Source organism: Macrobrachium nipponense, chromosome 6, assembly GCF_015104395.2.
Source record: "Macrobrachium nipponense isolate FS-2020 chromosome 6, ASM1510439v2, whole genome shotgun sequence".
NCBI classification, from domain to species: domain Eukaryota; kingdom Metazoa; phylum Arthropoda; class Malacostraca; order Decapoda; family Palaemonidae; genus Macrobrachium; species Macrobrachium nipponense.
In genome coordinates this window covers 42,376,087-42,397,152 of record NC_061108.1, presented here as the reverse complement: position 1 = coordinate 42,397,152, position 21,066 = coordinate 42,376,087, and the positions used below count along the sequence as shown (strand labels likewise).

Sequence of the window (21,066 nt, the reverse complement as noted above, 5' to 3'; positions counted from 1 at the left end):
AATAAAGTTTTGTACATACTTACCCCGAGCAGGTATATAGACATTAATGGCCCGCTCAGCCTCCCCTCAGGAGACAGGTGGAAGAGAAAATCTGATTAGGAAATGGGAATGGTTCCTAGTCCCGCCACCCAGCGACGGGAGGGTAGATCACCTGACCTACCTGTAGCGTGTGCCGCGAAATTTGAAATTCTGTCAGGACGTCGGAGATTATAGCTAAGTATATATACTTGCCCAGCGGTAAATATGTACAAAACTTTATTGTATCATAACAATATCATATTACTTTGATAATTTTGTGGTATGTTTAATTTATTATCTGTAGATATACTTGTTGTGTTAGTCATGCAAAAACTCTCATATCTATTTGTATTTGGCAGATTGGAAGAGGAGCTGATAGGAGATGATTTAGATTATGAATATGATCTAGATGAAGAGGAAGAGGAGGCCCTCTTAGCTGGTGAAGTTTCTTCTCATGGTAAGATGTGCACATGTTTATTTAAATAATAACTATATAAGATATATGCTATATTTATAATATATACTATATAATATATATATATATATATAGTATATATATATATATATATAATATAATATAGCATAACACATTATATTATTTATACATATATATTATTATATATAAATATTATACTATTATATACAGCAATAGAAAGAGTTCCGTGGAAATCGGAGACAAATAATAAATATTAAAACCAGGGCTTGAATGAAGAGCATCTTTATTTGCAACTAGTTTCGGAGATTTACTTTCCTCCGTCATCGGGCAATCTATAATGAAATATTATTTTACAATTAAAATCATGACGTAATAGAAGTTACATTAAACAAAACAAAGCAAAATAAGATAAAATTACATAATTACTTTAAGTTACATTAAAATTAACGAAGCAAAATAAGATATAAAATTACACAATTACAAGACATAATAACCTAAACTCACAGCAAAATCTTAAAATATAGAGAAATACATTGTTTGTTGTCAAAGAGAGCAGAAAAAATCTAAAAATCTAAAAACACAGCAATTCAACAGACCTTTCATTATTACAAAGAGAGGGTTTATCTCTTATGGTATATAGAGACTCAACCACTCCGAGCTCCATTGCGTTGGTTCTGCAAGTAAGGACTGAAAAGGAATCTACATTGATAGGATGGTCAACACTCTGAAGAACATGTAAATTGCCTAATTCGTTCCAAGCCCAATAAAAACACCCCAGTAAATTATATTTCCAGGCTTACAACACATGTTCTAGGGTTACGACGCCAATCCGACGGAAGAAATATGACTCCAAAAAGGCTAAATACTGTACATACTTGAGTAATATTCAACTGCATGTAATGTTCAACCCCATTTTTACTGCATATATTAGGACTTTAGCATATGTCCCATAGCAATAAGTCTAGCCTATGTTAGCAGTTGCTACTGTAGCCTAGTCTATGATTCTGACATCTAAAACTAAGAAGCTAAAAGCTTAGAATATGCCAATAAAATGCATAGAATATGCCAATAAAATATATAAAAAATTGTTATGCACTCATTTCAAATTATTATTAATTAATCATTAACTATAATACACAAACAAACAAAATATGCTTCCAACCTTTTGTTTACATTCAGCACTACGAGTACCGAACGATCACGAAGCAACCACTTTTACCTAGCACACAGTTTAGTAATCATAAATTTTCATTATCTCTCTTTAACTACTGAAACTACCTAACAGTATAATAACCATTCATTTCTATTCTTTATTCTGTCTTTACCTAATGGAGGTACCGAGTTACTGACAGCTATAATGAAACATAATATTAAAACAGAAGAAGAATTCTAGAAAATATTTGTTGGCTTCGATGATAGCAGTCTGATTTATTTTATATTTTATGATGTCTAATTCACAATTTTTTTTATTATATGTATTGCATGTACTCATTTCAAATAATTATTATGTAACCATTAACTATAATAAACAAACAAACAAACAAACAAAAAAGCTTCCAACCTTTTGTTTGTTCATGACACTTACCTGTCAGATATATATATAGCTGTATTCTCCGAAGTCCGACAGAATTTCAAAACTCCCGGCACACGCAGTGGTCGGCCAGGTGGTTAGTACCCATTCCCGCCGCTGGGAGGCGGGTGTCAGGAACCATTCCCATCTTCTATTCAGATTTTCTTTTGTCGCCGGTAATGTAAAAACCTGTTTTCATTACCTCCGCCTAGGATTTTGGAACTTCATTGCCGCTTAAGTATCTTGGTTGTTTTCTTTTTGGTTTATTAACTTAGATTTGCGGCTAGGCATACGCTATCATAAAATTGATTTGTTTTAATTTTTGAATTTCTTGACATAAGACGTCTGAATCTAGTTAGGCTAGTTTCAGACTTTGTTGTCTGCAAGGGGTTGGGTGAGAATAACGAAACTTTCGATAGATTCTCACTTAATATGCACGACGTGTACATAATTCTTGTTGAAACATCAATGTAATTAGTGAGATATTTGACTGATTCCGAAGGAAGATGTATGATTCGTATGTACGCAAATTAGAGAGTAATAGAATCAGGAGGTCTTCCTCCAAGATCAGTAAACAGAAGTCAGGGTAATGAAACTAACCTCCTGTAAACTTTATTTTGCCTAACCTTGTGGTATGGCCTACGGGCCTAGAGGAAGTGTTTGTCAGAGGTAATGCCCTTTCTGTTATGGTGGATTACATAAGTACTCGATCTCCAATCAGTGTTGCGAGTGTAGTGATGTTGAATTAGTGCCCTAGTGTTGTGGAGGGGGCGTCAGATTGGCTTATAACGCCTCATAGGTCTAGACCTCTGTCGGACTCCCAGGACCACAGGGAGAGGGCATGTCGAAAGCCGAAGGAGGGTTACGAGGACCCCCACCGATCTGGCGTCCCTTCGGCAGGACCTGAAGACGCTTCCCAGGCTGCCAAAGATCGGGCACGTGCACGAATCATGAAAGATTGCTTCTCGTCCTCACCGAGGTGCGGCGTACCTCCCCAGGCAGGGTCTTGGAGCTTTGGAAGGACTCGCGCCCTATAAAAAAGAAGCTTTAGAGAAGAGGATGCTTCACGTCCTCTCTCGTCAGGAGGGAGCGTCAGAGTACTGATCTGGCGTCCCTTCGGCATGACTTAATATAGGCTTAGATAAGCGTGACAAAGACGCAAGATGTCGCACAGGCGGGCCGTTCGTCTTTGTCAAGAGATAAAAAAATATCTATAAGGCAGAACCCTCACGAGGACGCCTTTCGAGACACTCAACGCTCTATCGAGAGGAAGGAACGCCGTTACTCTTGTAGCAAGGATTGTTTTCTTGCTCTCCAAGACGCTCCCCTCCCTCCTCTCCTCATGGCGCTCCGTATACGTTATGTGATGTTCGCTTACTATGAAACAGGATTTTGTTCAAGCTGATAAGCTTGACGTCCGGCAAGCTGATTTGCATAGTCAAACAGCTTGCCAAGACGCCTCTTACTCGTCCCTAAGGGACGCTCGGTCAGCGGACAGAGATGACTCTGGTTCAGCAGCTAGCTGGACAGACTACCTAGTTTTCGAAGGAGAAGGGGGCAAAGCATTCCTCATACCCAAGAACACACAGGCGTCCTTTTAAATGCCCTTCTGCAGTGTCGATGAGCGTGACAAAGACGCAAGATGTCGCACAGGCAGCCGTCGTTTTTGTCAAGAGTTCCGAACGTCCTTATGACTCGTCCTGATGATGATCACTGTACTTCTGCTTAGGACGCTCCCATTTCATGAGCGGCTCTCCCCTCGCCAGGAAGCCTCTCAGGTTACTCGTGTTGACGCACGTCATTCACTATGACGCTTCCCTTGATGTTCGTCGCTCTCCTTTTCCGGACGCTCTTCAAGACGCTCAAAGAATACAGTCAGGACGATCGGCAAGCACCTCGCGAGGATGCCTTTCGGAACGCTCGGCGTTCCTTTTTTGAGCGCGTTTCTGGATACAGTAGTACCTCGAGATACGAAATTAATCCGTTCCGAGGCGGCCTTCATATAATGAGTTTTTCGTATCTTGGAACACATTTTACAAGTAAATGGCTAATCCGTTCCAAGCCCTCCAAAAAACACCCCATTAAATTTCATAATAAAGCTAAATTGACCTAATAAACAATGAAATACTACAACAATTTGGACCATTCAATACCTAAATTATGAATAAAAATCCAAACTGTAAATAAAGTGTATATTAGTGTACAAGAAATATTATTACTGTAATGTAAAATGTGGAAGCTTACCTTTCGAGTGAGGCTATCTCCGAAATTGGCGGCAGAGGAGGAGGAGGAGGACAAACGGCAGATACGTACACTTAACTTTACGAAACACATAAAAAAAATGTCAAAAAACAAACAACTTACAAAACACATTAACAAAACTGTAACACATTAAACTTTACAAAAAAACTTAAAATAAAATTTATTTTTGTCTTTTTTTATTTTTACATTTCGTTTTTTTACTTTTTTTTATAGTTTTCGTAATTTCAATCTTCACCACCGAATGGATGCCAGTCCGTTTACGGAATTTTTCGAACCACCCATGAGAAGCCTTGAACTCTGGGGTTGCCGGTTGATGTCCCCTCTCCGCATCGTCTTTGGCTTGGGCAATCAAATCGCCGAAAATAGCGCTGGCCTTCTGGCAGATTGCCGTCTCGGTTATCGTATCGCCATCGATTTTCTTTGGTCCTCAGTCATAAAAGAAGCAGCCTTTCCATTTCATGCACATGGGCTCCTCTTGTTGGACACAAAATAGTGACGCCCTTGGAAGGTGTAGCTGCTTTGGGTGGCTTCCTTCTGCTAAGGATGGTGCCTATCGTCGACGGATTTTCGGCCGTATCCTTAGCGATCACACTCAACCGCAAGCCAGCTTCATACTTTTTTATTATCTCCATTTTTGTCTCCATAGAAAGCATTCTCTTCGTTCTGTGAACTTCAGCAACTTTCTTGGGACCCATGACTCTATGTACTGTACGTAATTAAGTTACGTTCTCACAACACGATAAAGTTGCACAACACGATAATATGTACGTACTGCAACGAAATCACTAACGAATTTACGTTACTAAACGAAATCGTTGGAGCGAACGAATGCCGATTGCGTACGGTAAAGTTTCGGGTGCGCAAGTGGCCGAGGTAAAGCACGCCAACACGTAGTACGTATGTATGAAGATGCATGATGGAGGGATGCTGTCCAATTAGAGAGAAGGATTCATGGCTTGGCTAGCATCAGGAACCAATGGGAGAGCAGGAGGATGGTGGCGAGTCTACCATAACTAAGATGGCGGCGTGCGGCGCGAGTTTCAAAATTGTTATGGGGGGAATCTCGGACTTTCAGAAACCTTTCGTATCTTGAAAACTTTTCGTATGTAGAGCAGTAAAATTTTTCGTCTTTGCTTTCGTAACTTGGATTTTTCGTAAGTTGAGCCTTTCGTATCTCGAGGTACTACTGTATGTTCATTTGCATTACAAAGATGCAAGATGTCGCACAGGCGGCCACCGTCTTTGCTTATGCAAGGTAACGAAGGTCTTTAAGGTCGTCTTGAAGACGATATCCCTACGTCTTCTTATAGTGCTCTCACACTTCAGGAGCAGCGTGCGGCTCTCCAGGACGCCTCTCGGGTGGCCTTTCATGCATCAGGGCGCTCGACAAGATCCTCTCTGAGATGCCGTTCAGAACCCTTGGTGTTCTGTGCACCAATACGCTCGGTAAGACTCTCGCGGAGGAGTCTCTTGAAGACGCTCAACGTCCTACGCATTGAGACGTGAGGAAGCTTTTGCAGATGCTCGACGTCCTACACGAAGAGATGCTCATCAGGACGCTCTGGAAGACGCTCGACGTCATAAACATTGATAAGCTTTTTGGAAGACGCTCGATGTCATACACATCTGGATGCTAGCGAGGACGCTTTTGAAGACGCTCGGCATCCTACACGTCATGTCGCTCGGCAGAGCACTTGCCAGGACGTTCTTCAGAACGTTAGGCATCCTACGCATCAAGACGTTCGGGAAAATTCATGCAAGAACGCTCTTCAAGAGGGCGTCGTCGAAGAAGAGGGAGGAGGAGGTTTCTCGTCAAGATGGTCTACTTCGCTTCTACGAAGGGAGCGTTCAATAGAATCCATGACTTGATGAATTCCAGAAAAAACTGTAAGCAGATTTCGGTGTCATAAAAACGCCTCGTCTGCTTTCGGGACTGCGCTGCCGAAGGGGAACATTAAGGTCCCCTACCTGCGTAAAGCCCAGTGTCTGATCAGGATCCTGCCCCTTCCTCGATTTCTGCGGGAATCGGAAGGCTTTATGCTCGAATTCCTGGATTACTTTCTGTCATGTAAATGGGTTAGTTCTCATTGACAAAGAGTCTTAATAACATTTTATCGCATAAGCGGATAAGCTCTCATTAACAAAATTCGAGAAGAGCTCTCATTCATTAGTCAGAGGCTCCATCCAGGAAAAAGACTTGTAGACTACGTCCATGAAGTCTTATGTCCAATATCATAAGAAGCTTGAACTGTCCTTTTCGATCCTCGGTTCTCACGAGGATCTCCATTCGAATAATATTAATTCGTTCTCTTGGCAAAGAGAACGAAGACAGTCGATTTCCATTCTCTCTTTCTTCCTCGTCGAGGAAAGAATGTACTAGAGAATTAGATGTTCAAGTGAATACAATACTTAGGATTTTATCTTTGCGTCATATTACTAATGTAGGGTTTAAGTCATGTACGCATATCATAGTTACCTCACAGATGGCAACCGAAAGACTGTTATTGTAAGTGTATTTAATCGTCCTTCCTGCAAACTTCCAGGAGTTTCCGCTGTAAGGACAACGCTAAAAGGTATTGTTACAACAACACCAACTCAGCGTCTGCATCTAGCGAATTATTGTTTCGCTTAAATATGCCTGCTGAGAATTTTCCTTCTGATCGTAATAGTAACAAAACCTATTCCTTGTAGTAAATAGAGAGCTGGTAACTCAGGCAGAATAGTGCGAGCCGAGACTACGATAGAAGGCTGCTGTCATGTGGATGAACGCAGTATATTTAATCGGTACTCCGGCAACTTTCCAGGAGTTTCCGATTTAACATTTGGTTAATTAAGCGTAGTGTTACGACAACACAAAATCAGCTTCTGTATTTAGCGAATTCTGTTTCGCTTAAATATGCCAACTTGAGAGTTTCTGTTCAAAAAGTGGAAAATCTATTCCTTAGTAGAATAGAGTAGCTGGCAACTCGGCATAATGCTGCGAGAAGGTGAACGTAAGCTGCTGTAACTGACTCACCAGTCTCAATTCACCAATTCAGTATCAGGTAGCTCGCTGTTATGTGCGGTCGTGGTAACGTCTCTCTCCCGCGGGATTGATTGACGAACCGTATCTGCCCTACCCTACAATCATGGACTTTAGCCTCGGGTTGAGGGATTTCTAGTAATCATGAATAAATACGACTTCCTTTTACTAAGAAATTTTCAACAGAGATATCTCTTAGACCTGTTCGGCGCTGATTACCGCACTGTAACAGAATTCTGTACGAGTCTACCGCGGCATAGCACTATAATAATGCTCTCCTGCTTATGCAAAGCGCAGCCTTATTAGGGAAGGAAGCATGCTTAGTGAGGGAATGGATGAGTCTGCTGGGGACCATTTTCTTGCTTGAGAAGCTTGTTTCCCTGAATAGACTGCAATTCAGACCTCTACAGTTTTTCCTACAGGAGAACTGAAATAACATCAAAGATTTAGAAATAATTCTAAACATCTCTCAATGGGTTGAGGATCACCTCAGGTGTTACCGAGAGGGTGCCAGGCATCCGGACAGAGGTACATAGGTCCTGGCACATAATCTAAGAGAATTGGAAGCAATTGGTTGGCTCTCCAGTTCCTCGAAGAGTGAGTTTTTGGTAGAGTGGTCCAAATCATCTCAGATAATTTCGCTGCTCTCTCATATCCCAAGAAGAGAGAGATGGTTATCGACATAGGCACGGAACGTAATGATCCTCAAGAGATTCGTTACACTATTGCACGTCCGTGCGGATCTTCTCGATCGACGGCAGCAACTACTGACGTCTGAGTAATCCTCGCTTAGAGTATGTTGAGAGTTGTGGAGACTTTGGAGACGTCCTTTCGTAGATTTCTTCGCAATATTGAAGACGAAGAAGCTTCCTCTACGTTGCTCCCTTATTCTCGATCCGAGCAGCGGTAGCAATAGACGCCATCATATAAGTATGGAATGGGGATAGTTGGTTAGTCTCTTTTCCCCTATTCAAAAGCTTAGGAAACTAATAACAAGATAATCGCTGGCATCAGAGGGAGCGAGAAAGACGCTGATCGCCCCATGTTGGCCTTCGAGAGGCTGGATTCACAGAGGTCACGTCCTTCAGAGAGCACTTTCCAAGGACCCTTCCCGAGAGAATCGGTCTACTCTAACAGCCTCACTTCGAGAGGTACCTAAAAACCTCTCCGCTCTGAGTCTGAATGCGTTCAGACTGTCGAGAAGCGAGAGGATCTTCAAGATTAATTACAAGTCTCATTGCCAAAGCAAAGCAGTGCTGCATATTTTGCAGTGTACCAATCGGAGTGGGCCGATGCTGGAGATAGTGCAGGAAGAATGACTGTTCCTCCACCTCGACCTCTGTGAATTACTTTACCGTCTTCCCTTTCCGTCTGAAGTATGGGATAAGCTAGCAGTCCCAACGATTGTAGAATACGGACATATGTTGTTGACGGCCTCTAGGCTCAGAGATTCTGGATCTGTCAAACAACAAAGCCCTTCACGACTATTGAGGTCGGGCTGTGGAAATCTTGAAATGGTCTAGATCGAAGCTTTCCGACATGGAACTTAGACGTAGTCTGAAGTTCCTGGATGTCAAAGCATTTGTCGAAACATCTCCTTTCTGTAAACTTAATACACGTGACCAGAAAGGCTAATTTTCTAACCACTCTAGCTACGGCAAAGAGGGTTAGTGAGGTTTTAGCCATCATCAGAGGTTTTGGCTTTAGAGGACAGTAATTTTCGGTGTCCCTCTAAGCCTTCCGTTCTTGCTAACGACCGAAACCCGTCTAACCCTTGGCCCAGAGGCCTGGAGATCCAAGGGGATTGGCACAAATTATTGGGCAAGAGCCACAGAGTCCTGTGCCCTGTCGGGCTCTCAAGTTTTATCTTGATAAAATAAAGAAAGTCGAGGTCATTCGGACAATCTGCAGTGTTCCGTAAAAAGACCAGACTTGCCCATGTCGAAGAACGCCCTGGCGTTATTTTTAAGGAGTCTCTCTAAGAGGCTCATTCGTCATGTATGAACAAAGATTTGAAACCTTTCAAAGTAAATGCTCACGAGGTGAGGGCGCGGCCTCGGAAGCATTTCAACAGAGCATGGCACTCAGTTACATCCTGAGTACCGCGTTTTAGCGAAGCAACTCTGTGTTCGCTTCACACTCCCTGAGAGATGTGAAGACGTCATATGAGATCTGCTGCTACACCAGGGCCATACGTATGGTCCGCAGACAATTTTGGGGGGCAGGAAGTACCACTCATCCTATCCTGTAGAAAATGGTTAGGAAGAGCTCTTAATTTTATTTGTTGAGTCGCCGCCATGGCGGACTTCCTAACTCTTTAAGCCTTAGTTAAAACACCTTAACTTTGGCTAGGTTGGTCAGGTGGTGATATTTATTTTACTTCTTAGCCCTCATGGCATGGTCAATATGGTCTAGACACATTGTGGTCACGCCCCCGTTGTCAGATCATCTAGAACTCACCAGCTATACAGGTCACGTCCTTGCTGGAGACTCTAGTAAAGCAAAAGCAGACTTGGGTGACAGTAATCACGAAGTCAGCTATGCTAACAGGTAAGGAACCAAGATGTCTATCATCTGCATGTGAAATGTTTCCCAAAATCCTTTTATTCTGTCCCTCCCCACCTCCAATGGTGGGAATCAGCTATATATATATATCTGACAGGTAAGTGTCATGAACAAAATGATATTGTTATGATACAATAAAGTTTGTTCATACTTACCTGGCAGATATATATAGTCAAGTACCCGCCCAACCTCCCCTCAGGGACAGTGGCATTAGAAAATCTGAATAGAAGATGGGAATGGTTCCTGACACCCACCTCCCAGCGGCGGGAATGGGTACGAACCACCTGGCCGACCACTGCGTGTGCCGGGAGTTTTGAAATTCTGTCGGACTTCGGAGAATATAGCTATATATATATCTGCCAGGTAAGTATGAACAAACTTTATTGTATCATAACAATATCATTTTATTTTCACATTATACGAGTAGCAAAACGATCGCCAAGCAACCACTTTTACCTAGCACACAGTACAGTACGAAATCATAAATTTTCATTATCTCTCTTCCACTACTGAAACTACCAAACAGTATAATAACCATTCATTTCTATTCTTTATTCTATCTTTACCTAATGTTTTTTTTATTACATGTATTGCATGAATAAGTTTTTCAATTTACAGCATCCTTTTACCAATAGAATACATAGAGCACAGGGGTAGATGCTGACCAATAGGAGAGCAGGATCTTATGGCAGTGGACTAGCATCAGGAACCAATGGACCAGGAGAACGGGAGGATGGTGGCTAGTCTACTCAGTTGGTGGCGCGCGAGTTTTAAAATTGTTCTCGATGATCCGGGCGAATCTCGGGACTTTACAACAACAACCTTTCGTAACCTGAACTATTTTCGTATGTAGAGCCAAAAAAATCTTCGTATTTGCTTTCGTAACTTGAATTTTTTGTAAGCAGGGACTTTCGTAAGTCGAGGTACCACTGTAATACAATACAGTGGTCCCCTCCGTATTCGCATGGGATGCGTACCAGACCCCCCCACGAATTAGTTTAGTATCCGCTAATGTTTGGAACCCCTATAAAAACGCTAAAAACAGCCTATTTTGTTAGTTAAAACTTGAGGAAAAAACACTAAAAATTTTCATACTTGGTTTTTTTAATAGTTTTATCACAAAAAGTGCATTTTATGATGAAATTGATAACAAAAAACCAGGAATTTGGGGATATTTCTCATAGAAAAATACAGCGATGTGCGAATTTTCCGCGAATAATGCAGGGAAACGTTCCCGAGAGAAATCTGCAAATGTGTGAGTCCGCGAATACGGGGGGTCCACTGTAATTGGGAGTCTTGCCGAGCGCCTGGATCCCTTGGTTTCGTTGGCGTTCGCCAAGTACTCGGCTTCATCATATTGCCGAGTGCCAGCCCGATTATCGTCTTACAAGAGTCGGGTCTTTCTTGCCGATCGTGGGAATTCTTATGAATTCTAACGTTCGCCAAGCGCTCACTATTACGAGTGCTTGGATGGCGAGACAAGCCTTTATCAGTACAGATGAGTCCGCTCCTCAGTTTAGTTTGGAGTTATGTAGAGCTTGGATCCGCATGCAACAACTTCTGGGTGAATGGTCAAGTACCGTCCTTGTGTGGACCTAAGGGTCCGAGCGAGTAACAACAGACAGACTCCCTCTTATTCTTCTTCTCGGAGCTTCGGCCTTGAAGGAGAACAGTTAATTGGGAAGAAGTGATTGTTCTTTGTTGACGATTACCACTCATAATTATGTAGTGGTGATCTGCTCAGCTCACTCAGCTCGACCAGACAACTCTGCTAATCTGATTGCTTGGCTCTAACAATTTAACTCTGCTCTTGATCAGTGCAGTTCCTTGCTGTGACATAGCACCCTCCCTTCCTATGTTGCAGCGAGTTTTCACTGGGTCATCGTTTTTCGTCTTCGTCATCCAACGCCTCCTAACCTCCCTCTTCAAAGGGTTCCACATCCTAAGAAGAGGAGCGCGAATGAAATAGTTGTAGGAATTGAATGCTTTGGTTAACAGAGTGAAAGCACTGCAAGTTCAAAGGGAAGAGCGGTCATGAACAGTCAGTCTCCTCTTTTTCCCACCCTTACCTTCCTGGTTATACTGGAATGAACAAGGAAATAAGAGGAATTTTATGGATCTACTCCTCAAGAGTTCGAACCTGAGAGACTATGTTTTTGGTTCAATCTTAGGATCTTACCAAACATACGTCAATCTGTTCAGGATGGATAGCACAGACAGGTTTGAATGCCTCTCTAGTGCTGCTGTTTTGGGAACAACCAGTTTGACTTGAACTAGTCGTCTTCAGTATCCTGTTATCTCCGTAGAAGTCTCCCTTCGGGAAAACTTCACTTTCGCTTTCTTCATTAGAAAATGAAGGAGGTCTGCTTCCAGACCTTATTCTTGTTCCTCGAATGAAGAATTAGGCTGGAGTGCGATTTACAGGAACCTACAAATATACTAGTATTATTTCTCTCGCGACATGCTTCTGCTATCAGTTGCATTGTCCAAGTAGTAGGCGCATACCTATAAATTAATTTTCTGGTATGTGACCGAGACGAATAGTACCTTCTCTTAATTAATCTTAAACTCAGGACAGCCTTTCAGTTCTCCCAAGAGGTACTGGTTTTGATTTTGAGGTAACTAATGGTATTGTTTCCCAACAACACCACAGCATTTGCATTATCACCAAACAAGAGGGTTTTCTTCCCTCCCATTTTGGTTGAAGTGCAGATGATCAAGTGTATCTTTTTTTGCGCTCGATGGTTCTAGCTGAACGCATTCCTTCATGGAATGCACTACCGGGCAATCTCAGTTATCGACCAAGTCGAGGTGGAGCTTGTTATAGGGCTCTGTCTCAGTACTGCTCGCTCTCCAGATTCTTTTTGGTTTGGTATTGGTTTCTCCTCTGTTTGAGGATTAACTACCTATTCGAAGCTCTCTGCCCAGCAATCACAGACTTATGGTCTCTGGTGGTTGGAATCAGAAAATTACCTCCTCATAATCCCCATCTCTCCTACCACCACCATTTATGTTGCAAGAATTTTCAGACAGAGATATAATCTCATTAGACTATGTTTATCATCTTTCTTTTTACCCCACGGTATAACAGAAGTCTGTAACCTAGTCTTCTGTTCCATCGCACCTGCCCCATCGGCTGCTGCAATGACGCAGAATGATTTTCTTTTGATAATTTGAGTTTTGTCTTCTAATATCCATTTCCTAATTCGTAAGGTGTTCAATTATTCTTTGTTCACCCCGAATTGTGAATTAATAATGGAAGACTTTGCCTGTTCCCCGCCTGACTAGCTCAGCTTCCAAAGTAAATAGAAACTTCCTTCCTGATCCAACCCACAAGAAGCAGTTCTTCAGGCAGTACAATCCCTCTGTTTTTATTACTGAAAGACTCCGCTTTCATGGCAAACTCTGACTTTCTCACTGAGCAGCAATGAAGTAGCGGATTAACTTTTTCAAGTCCCCTGTAAAACAACAGGGATTAAAGCCGTCTTTACTGGTTGGTGACATCGACAGGACTTTTCTATGATCAGAATCTTGAGTTTACTTCTCTCGATTCAACTGTGAAGACTTAGGTCCACATTCACCTTAGTCATTCAACTAGTAATATAGTATTGTTTTTCCTAGGTTGAGATTCAACTACTGATGACAAACTTCTGTCTTGCCATCACAGGGACCTCGGTTTCTAGAAGGCAATTGACTATCGTCTAATGTGCACATGCCTTGCGAGAATCATCATCTTGTCTCGCAACATCGTTGGCGAACAAGAAGGCGATTTGTATGGTTGTTCTCAGCATAACCCTTCAAAAGGTAGATGTCATGTCGTGACTACATCATGGATGCTCAACAGCGGAATCAGTCAACATCTGTTGACGAGTCTGAGTCCTTCATGATCTGCGCTGTGGACTTTGTATTGGTTGATCCAGATCAGTCATTACTTTGTTGTATTGGTGTGTTGCTGTACCCATGAAGGAGTTGACACCATCATTGAGTGTCGATGCCATATCCACTGCAGACAGCCAATGCAGAAGTGCATTGGTAGTGTTCAATGACATCTTTCTGCGAGTCTTATGAGATGGTGAGAGACTTCTCTGCAGTTGGATAGTCCAGTGGATGGGTACATTTCATCATTCTAAAGGGTATGTCGGACTGAAAGATAGATGAGGCCTCATGCGACCTTATTTATATCTTTTGTCCTTCGGGTTTGCCCACAGGTCCTTAGAACCTCATTTCCTTGGACCGGTGGTGGATGCTTGCAGGTTGTGTTTGCTTACCTGGCTCCAAGAGAACAAGTTGCATCTCGCCTATGGTGTGCGGTTCAAGAGGTAAAAAGGATGTGAGTGTCTGGCCTCTCCACCTTCCCTTCCTCCTCCCTCTGCTCCTCTTCCATCAGGTTGAGGATAGGACTCGAACTTACACTGGCTGGTCGGGCAATTGATGTGGTAAGCTTGCACATCGAGCTTCCTTTCTATTTTTCTTATCAGAATCATAGAAGCAATCACGCTCCCTCCTTGAACAAAGGGAGGAAGGAGACTGGCAGTAATGCAAACACTTCCCAGAATTTTGCATTAATGCCCCCGACTCTAAATAATCTTCGCATCCCTTTTTCAGATGAGTTACGATTCTTCACTCATTTCAAAAAGGCCCAGAAGTCTGACTCTCGATCATGCAACTCCTATACTTCGTTCAGTCGTCAGAGGCAGGGCACTCCTCCTTGCTCTTATGACCACGAGGAATAGCCCAGGTGTGCAGAACTCAAGTTAGTTATAGAGGCTCACTCACATTCCTCCCATGCCACCCTCAATCTGAACTGGCCAAAGGCAAAGTGGAGTGATTTTACGTCTGGGCAGGCTGGCCTACCCACCCTACCAGACGGTAGTACTGCCTAACCACCTTGTTCAAGAATTTAACAGCCATAATCCCAGCCTACACTTAAATTAATTCCTTATGTAAAGGACCTCAGGTTTGTATAGTTAGGAAAAATACAATTTACTTAAAAAAATTGTCATGTTTACAAGGTGGTATGATGTAAAAAAAATTTGTAGAGAATTATCATCCCAACAACAAGTTGTATTCCGAGTCTCCAACATGTTTGTTCACACCACAACAGAAATCATTGTTTATGTGCAGGATATTTACTCTTCTAGGTGGGAGGTGGTTTCTCTCATGTGGCAGGTATAAGCTGGAACCCACCCAGATGTGTCATATTCCTGGTCATGACTGTAAGCAAATGAACAATGGCCCACGTAAGCAAATATGTATTTGGTGTCATATCAGTATGAGCAATGAGTTCAGATTATAACCCCTACTGCCTGCCAGACCCACTACAACAGCCCTTGTTAAAGGGGAAAGATCAAATGTGGTTGCTGCCTACCTGCCATGATACTTGGCCTAAGCTGTTAGCCACAGAATGAGCAAAAAGTTAGATTGATCATTCTACCATTTTCCCCATACTTATTCTAAACTGACTACTGCTGGGAAGAAAAACTTTTTTTTGTAAGAGCTTTGGTGGTTACACAAACTGTTGAGCAGCTACAACAGGTCTCGAGGAGTATGTGTCCAGGAACTTGTGGGCAGTTTCCCTCATAAACAGTGACATCTGATACTAACCCAGATTACCTGAGGTACTAATAAGCTCTACTGAAATATAAAGGAGAGGTCCATGCCACTTTCCATGAGCTCTTCCCCAAATTAGATAACTTGTCTTCCCATGAAAAACTGTTGGCTAATTTGATCACTACACAAAACCAGAAAGAAATGTTATTACTAGAAACTGTATCTTAAGCTTGCAAGTATTTAATGAAAACTAGCTTACATTTTAGCCTAGGAGTTCAGGTCCCTTCACAGCAGGACCTTATTGATCTCACTAGGCACAAAAGCATCTCGTCCAGGTTCCAAAGTTGTCCCAAGTGAAGGATCAAGAAATTCTCCTATCTCTCATTAGAGACAGATGGATTCTTAGTTTTCACCAAAAACCAAGAGACAAACAATGACTAGACATCCCCAACCTTCCAAGGACAAGCTGTGTAACCCACCAATGGCCTCCAGCTGGCATTCATGCCAGCTGGAGGACATTGATAAAGAAAAGTTTCCTGAAACAGATTGGTTAATTATGTCATAGGTCATATGGATATCTTGTTTCCAAACAGAAATATGTAGTTAATTTTCCTAATTTGTGATCAAAATATTTTCTGAAACATTTGGACTTTTGGGCAACGGGTAATCAGCTTTCATGACTTTTAATTGCTTTTGGTCTATTTTGAAATAGATTTCAATACAAAATTATTCATTTGATAACCTCATCCTTGTGTTTGACATCTGTAAATTAGGGCAGTATAGTATTTTATATTACCAAATCTAGTTCTTGTGTACAAGGGCTCACAAGCAAACTTTTTGTGTAGAGGATAATTTTTAATGTATTCAATTGTGTCATGTTCTTGGTGTACAGAGTAACATAACCATAAGGTATCATTTTATTAGTTTCTATAGTGGTTTCAGTCATTCTTTGATAATAATGTGTATCCATTAGTCTTAGTTTTAAAACTTCAATTTTATCATACAGGTTGCTGTTGAAGATATAATAGAATTCAAAGTAGATGATGAATTTGGTGGCGAAGAGGATGGAGGTCAGATTACCCATACTAAAAGCGTACATAGTAGATTACATGGTGGCCCTAACAGACTACAGGCTTCAGGAAGACTACAAGCTCCTAATACATTGTATGAAGATGATGACCTACAAAACAGAAGACAAACAGGTAGATTACAACCGCCCACCTCTGTCTATGATGAAGAAGAAATGCATCAAAATAGATTGCAATCATCTGGAAGATTACAGCCCCCCAACACTGTGTATGAAGAAGTACAACAGAACAGGTTGCAATCATCAGGAAGATTACAGCCGGCAAACACAGTATATGAAGAGGAGGAAATTCAAGAAACCTATGATTCATCTATAAGTAAGTTATATTGATTTGATATACAAACTTCTTAGTGTCCATATAATTAATGCTCTTATTATGATGCAAGCAACTGTACCTCTATTTAGTTATTTGAAAGGTACTTTAGTTTGTTGCCATTGTAAGGGCTTTTAATAGTTATAACTTGATGGGAATGTTGAAACAAATTGAAGGTTCTAAATTTAAAACTCAAACTTTACTTAACCTAATTTATTTCCTTAATAATATTACAGTTGTTTAAGACCTTCAACCTTAAATATCCTTAGCTTAGCCTAACTTAATCCTATAGTTTTTACCCCTAATAACTGAAAGAACTTTAATGCAATGTATAACCCAAGTATTTTCCACAAATCTTCAACTCAGCATGTCCCAAAATTTTGTCTCAGAATAAACAAAGATACTTATAGAAGTCACCATACAATTTAATTTATTTTTACACAAAAGCCCTTTTCTCCTTCCAAACGAGAATCGGAGATCTCATTCACAACCAAATCAACATATAGATATGTACTACTGAGTACTTACTCTGATCCCTATCCTGTTTGGGGTAGTCACACTTATGACTTGAAAATGGTATGGTCTCACCAACTGCTGACTGCTTTGGTAGTTGTAAATGTTAATTTCCCAAGTACTAAAGCCTCTTCGGGTTCAGATAAAAGGGTGTACTCTTAAACAACTGTAAGAAAAGAGAAAAAACAAAGATTACTTAAACAATCTCTCACCCACAAGCACAAAACATAATAAAAAGCAGAAAACAAAATGTATTATTTCATTCAAATCAATAGTGAATTCAAGTACCATACTCTCCCTTACTACATAAAATAAAGGAAATTTCTCTCTCTCTCTCTCTCTCTCTCTCTCTCTCTCTCTCTCTCTCTCTCTCTCAATACCCCACTGTACTCCAGAATTGGATCTTGATTTCGGATCCATGGTCTCTCATATACTTTGGTTCCGAACTACTTGAACTAAGCTCATTTCAACTGGAGACTTACATCAGCTTCAGCTTTGCTAATAACTGACATGGCTGCTATCATCTCTTACATGCTCTCATTTATTTCTGCCACACTGACCCTCAAGCTATCCAAAAAATTTCCCACTTACACTCTCCTGTACTTCTAACTCTTTCTCACTCACACTCACTTCCACATTCACTCTTTCAACACTTTCAGTCAGAGGGAACTCGCCAAGTTCACTTCTTCCACATCCCACTCAAATCCTTCAAAATCAGTGACACCCTCATTCTTACTACCACCCAACCACATTGCAGGGGTATTTTCACTACTCACACTTACAGGCTTCTCAAACCCCTCAAGATCAAACGACCCATGTCGTGTACTCTGCAAACAACTCTCTAAATGTATCCTTACTCTTTCTGTTCTTCTTTTTAGGCTTTCTCGTATGCTCCACTAACACTGGTCGTTTATCTCCCCAATTTCTATCTTCTATTGCTTCACTTTCCTTTTCTTTCCTTAATAGCTGCGTAATGGGATGCTCTATTATGTATTTCAGTGGTTTTTTTTATTTATCTCTTACATTTCCTTCGTCATTCCTGTTTTCTAGCACATAACTCAAATACTTAATCCACTGGACCAAACTGTTTTCACTACATACGATCCTTTGTACTTCTCACGCATTTTACTCACTGTCAATCTTCCCTTCTCAACCCCCTACTTCAACTCCTTATCACCTATTCTGAAACTTTCAAACCTTTCATTTGCTTGTTTCCACACCTCCCGCTCATCTTCATTCAAATCTAACCTCACACTCCTCTCATAATTCGTTGCATACTCACTTGGAAGTATGCCAGTGCTTTTATGTACTGACCCATTATACAACTCTACCACTCTTCCTAACAACAAATCCCATTCATTCTCTTTATCAGTCAACATTCGTTACATCTCGCTCACACAGGCAACAAGACATTACAGACAACTCTTGCAGCATTCTCACTAGTCTTATTCTTCAAAACTGCACAACCTACAAACTTACTCTTGTGATCTACCATAACAACTGCTTCTGCAATCCTCTTGGAGTTACTAGCAAAGCTACACAATCAATTGCCACTAACTCAAATGGTTCTTTCTGACTCTACTTCAAAACGGGTGGGCTAGTACTATACACTGATACTTCCCCTTCTGACATTCTTTGCATGTAACTGCCACATCTGTACAAATTTTCCTCAAATATGGGGAAAACAGAATCTCTTTCATACACGTAACTTAAACTTTCCCGTATGTCCATATTGCTCATGGACTAGAACATCCCCACTGTTCCACTCATCTAGAACAATGGAATATACATCAACTCTCCCATCTTCTCCCTTGAAAAATACACCACGCCTTCACACAGCACAAATCCTCAGCAAATTGCAACCATTTACTCAACAACAAGGGCCATCTTCTCCCAGGTACTCCCTCTGATAAACCACCTCAACCTACCACAAAACACTTCTGCTGCATCCCCTTTGTTCTCTGTTGTTAGCTGTTCTTTCTCATTCTTGTCCAACTCCACTGTATCCTCATCCTCACTCAGACTTCTACTATTAACTCCCACTGTATCCTCATCTTCACTCAGACTTGTACTATTCACTCCCACAAACCTGGCAATACTTACTGGCTCACTTTGAATTCTCCCTATTACAACCTCATCTTTAAACAGAAGTCCTTTCCCAACATCCACTACCAATCCATTTTTCCTCAAAAACAGGAAACAACATGGCATTTGCTCACCTCCCAGTACCACAAAACACGCTTCCAACTCTATCTTTCCCAACCTTACCTCCAGCCTCACTTTTTCCCATCCAGCGGACCTTCCTGCTATACCTGTCACCACTCTCCTTCCAATTCACTCCCTCAACATATCTAATCACGCACAGTCAACAATGGTATTTGCTTTCCCATGTCAACCGGACTAGTTGTTCATATGCGAACAAACCTTCGGTGTTAACAATAGGATAATTTCTAGCGCCTAGCTGGATCCAGTTAAAAAACAGATGAAAGCAAGGAATCGTGTGATATCTGGCAATGCATGTGTAGATCGGGTGAAGAGTGGTCAAGGACCAACCACTTACACCACCACGTCAGTCTTTTCTTTAACCGCCTGGGTGAGAGTCTTGGTTAACCTCTGTCAGCCTTGACTCGGTCATTGCTTGTTTCGCTTGTGTTTACGTGTGTGTGTGGTTACTGTGGTGTGCGTGTGTGTTTGGCTGATTCTGCTCCTTGGCCTTGTCAACGTGTGTGCCCCGGAATTCCAGGTTTTCCGTGTTCTCGTTTTTTGGCTTCGGTGGCATCCGATCCCCACATCACATGTAGTAGGTGCCATTTTAATTATTGTACTGTAACAAATCCTTGCACGGACTGCCATGCATGGCCTAAAGAGCATTGGAAGTAATTTTATCGGAAGATAGAGCATCGGAGGGTTTCTGTCTTCCTTCTTAGGGAGGTTTTTCACCTCTTCCCAATGCTTTGTCTTCTGCAGTATTCACCCCCCATATTAGCGTTGTTCCTGTGTCTCCTTCCTTTTCTTCCATTGATTCGTTGCTGGAAGTATCGGGAAGCCACCAGGCTGATTTTTGTAATGTCACCCCTTCTTTTTTAGGAGTTAATTTGATTCCTGGGAAGGGGGAGGCTTTTTCATCATTCTCATTTATTACAGAGTCAGAGGCGTCCAAGATAGTGGCAATTTGGAGGATGCTCGGGCTAGGGGGTCCCCCGTCATTGGAGGGGTTGCTAGCGCACTTAACAGAGGCTCGCATCCCACCTCCTCAGGCTGGCCAGGCCATCACCCCTCCTCCCGGTCTTGTCTTCGTGGGTAGCCGAGGTCAGCCATCTTGTATTGTTCTGCAAGTGACTTTTGTTGCTTCTTCGAGTCGGGTGGAAGCCGTGGCGTCAGCCCTGTTGATGACGTCACGGGATCCATTGTTGTGTGTTCCTCCACCAGTGGCATCTGATTCCCCTTCACATCGAGGGGAAGCCGTGACGTCATCACCACTTGTGACGTCACTCCCATTTGTCTCCTCTGCACTGCCTCTCTCAGCCGTGATGTCATCTCTACCGCCCAGTTCGCCACATCTCCCTTCCATGTCATTGGAGCCTTCTCTTACAGATCAGTCTGAGGTTATTTGCCAGGCATTGCTTAAGAGGTTGGACTCGTGTTTTGGATGGTAAGTTGGCTGCCTTGTCGGTTGGGAGGACTGGAAGGAAATGTGTTGCTTTGTCCCCGCCTCCTGCGAAGAGATCGC

At 42.0% G+C, this 21,066-nt stretch overlaps 1 protein-coding gene across 5 annotated transcripts in view; it reads left to right on the top strand.

The window, feature by feature from the left end:
• LOC135216120 (trithorax group protein osa-like) overlaps positions 1-21,066 on the top strand; it is a 596,580-nt gene that overhangs the window by 34,974 nt on the left and 540,540 nt on the right. For all 5 annotated transcript variants that reach the window (XM_064251166.1, XM_064251168.1, XM_064251165.1 and 2 more), the window contains exons 2-3: positions 378-476; positions 16,429-16,826. In XM_064251166.1, the coding sequence (XP_064107236.1) occupies positions 378-476; positions 16,429-16,826 (497 nt within the window). The remainder of the gene's footprint in view (positions 1-377; positions 477-16,428; positions 16,827-21,066) is intronic.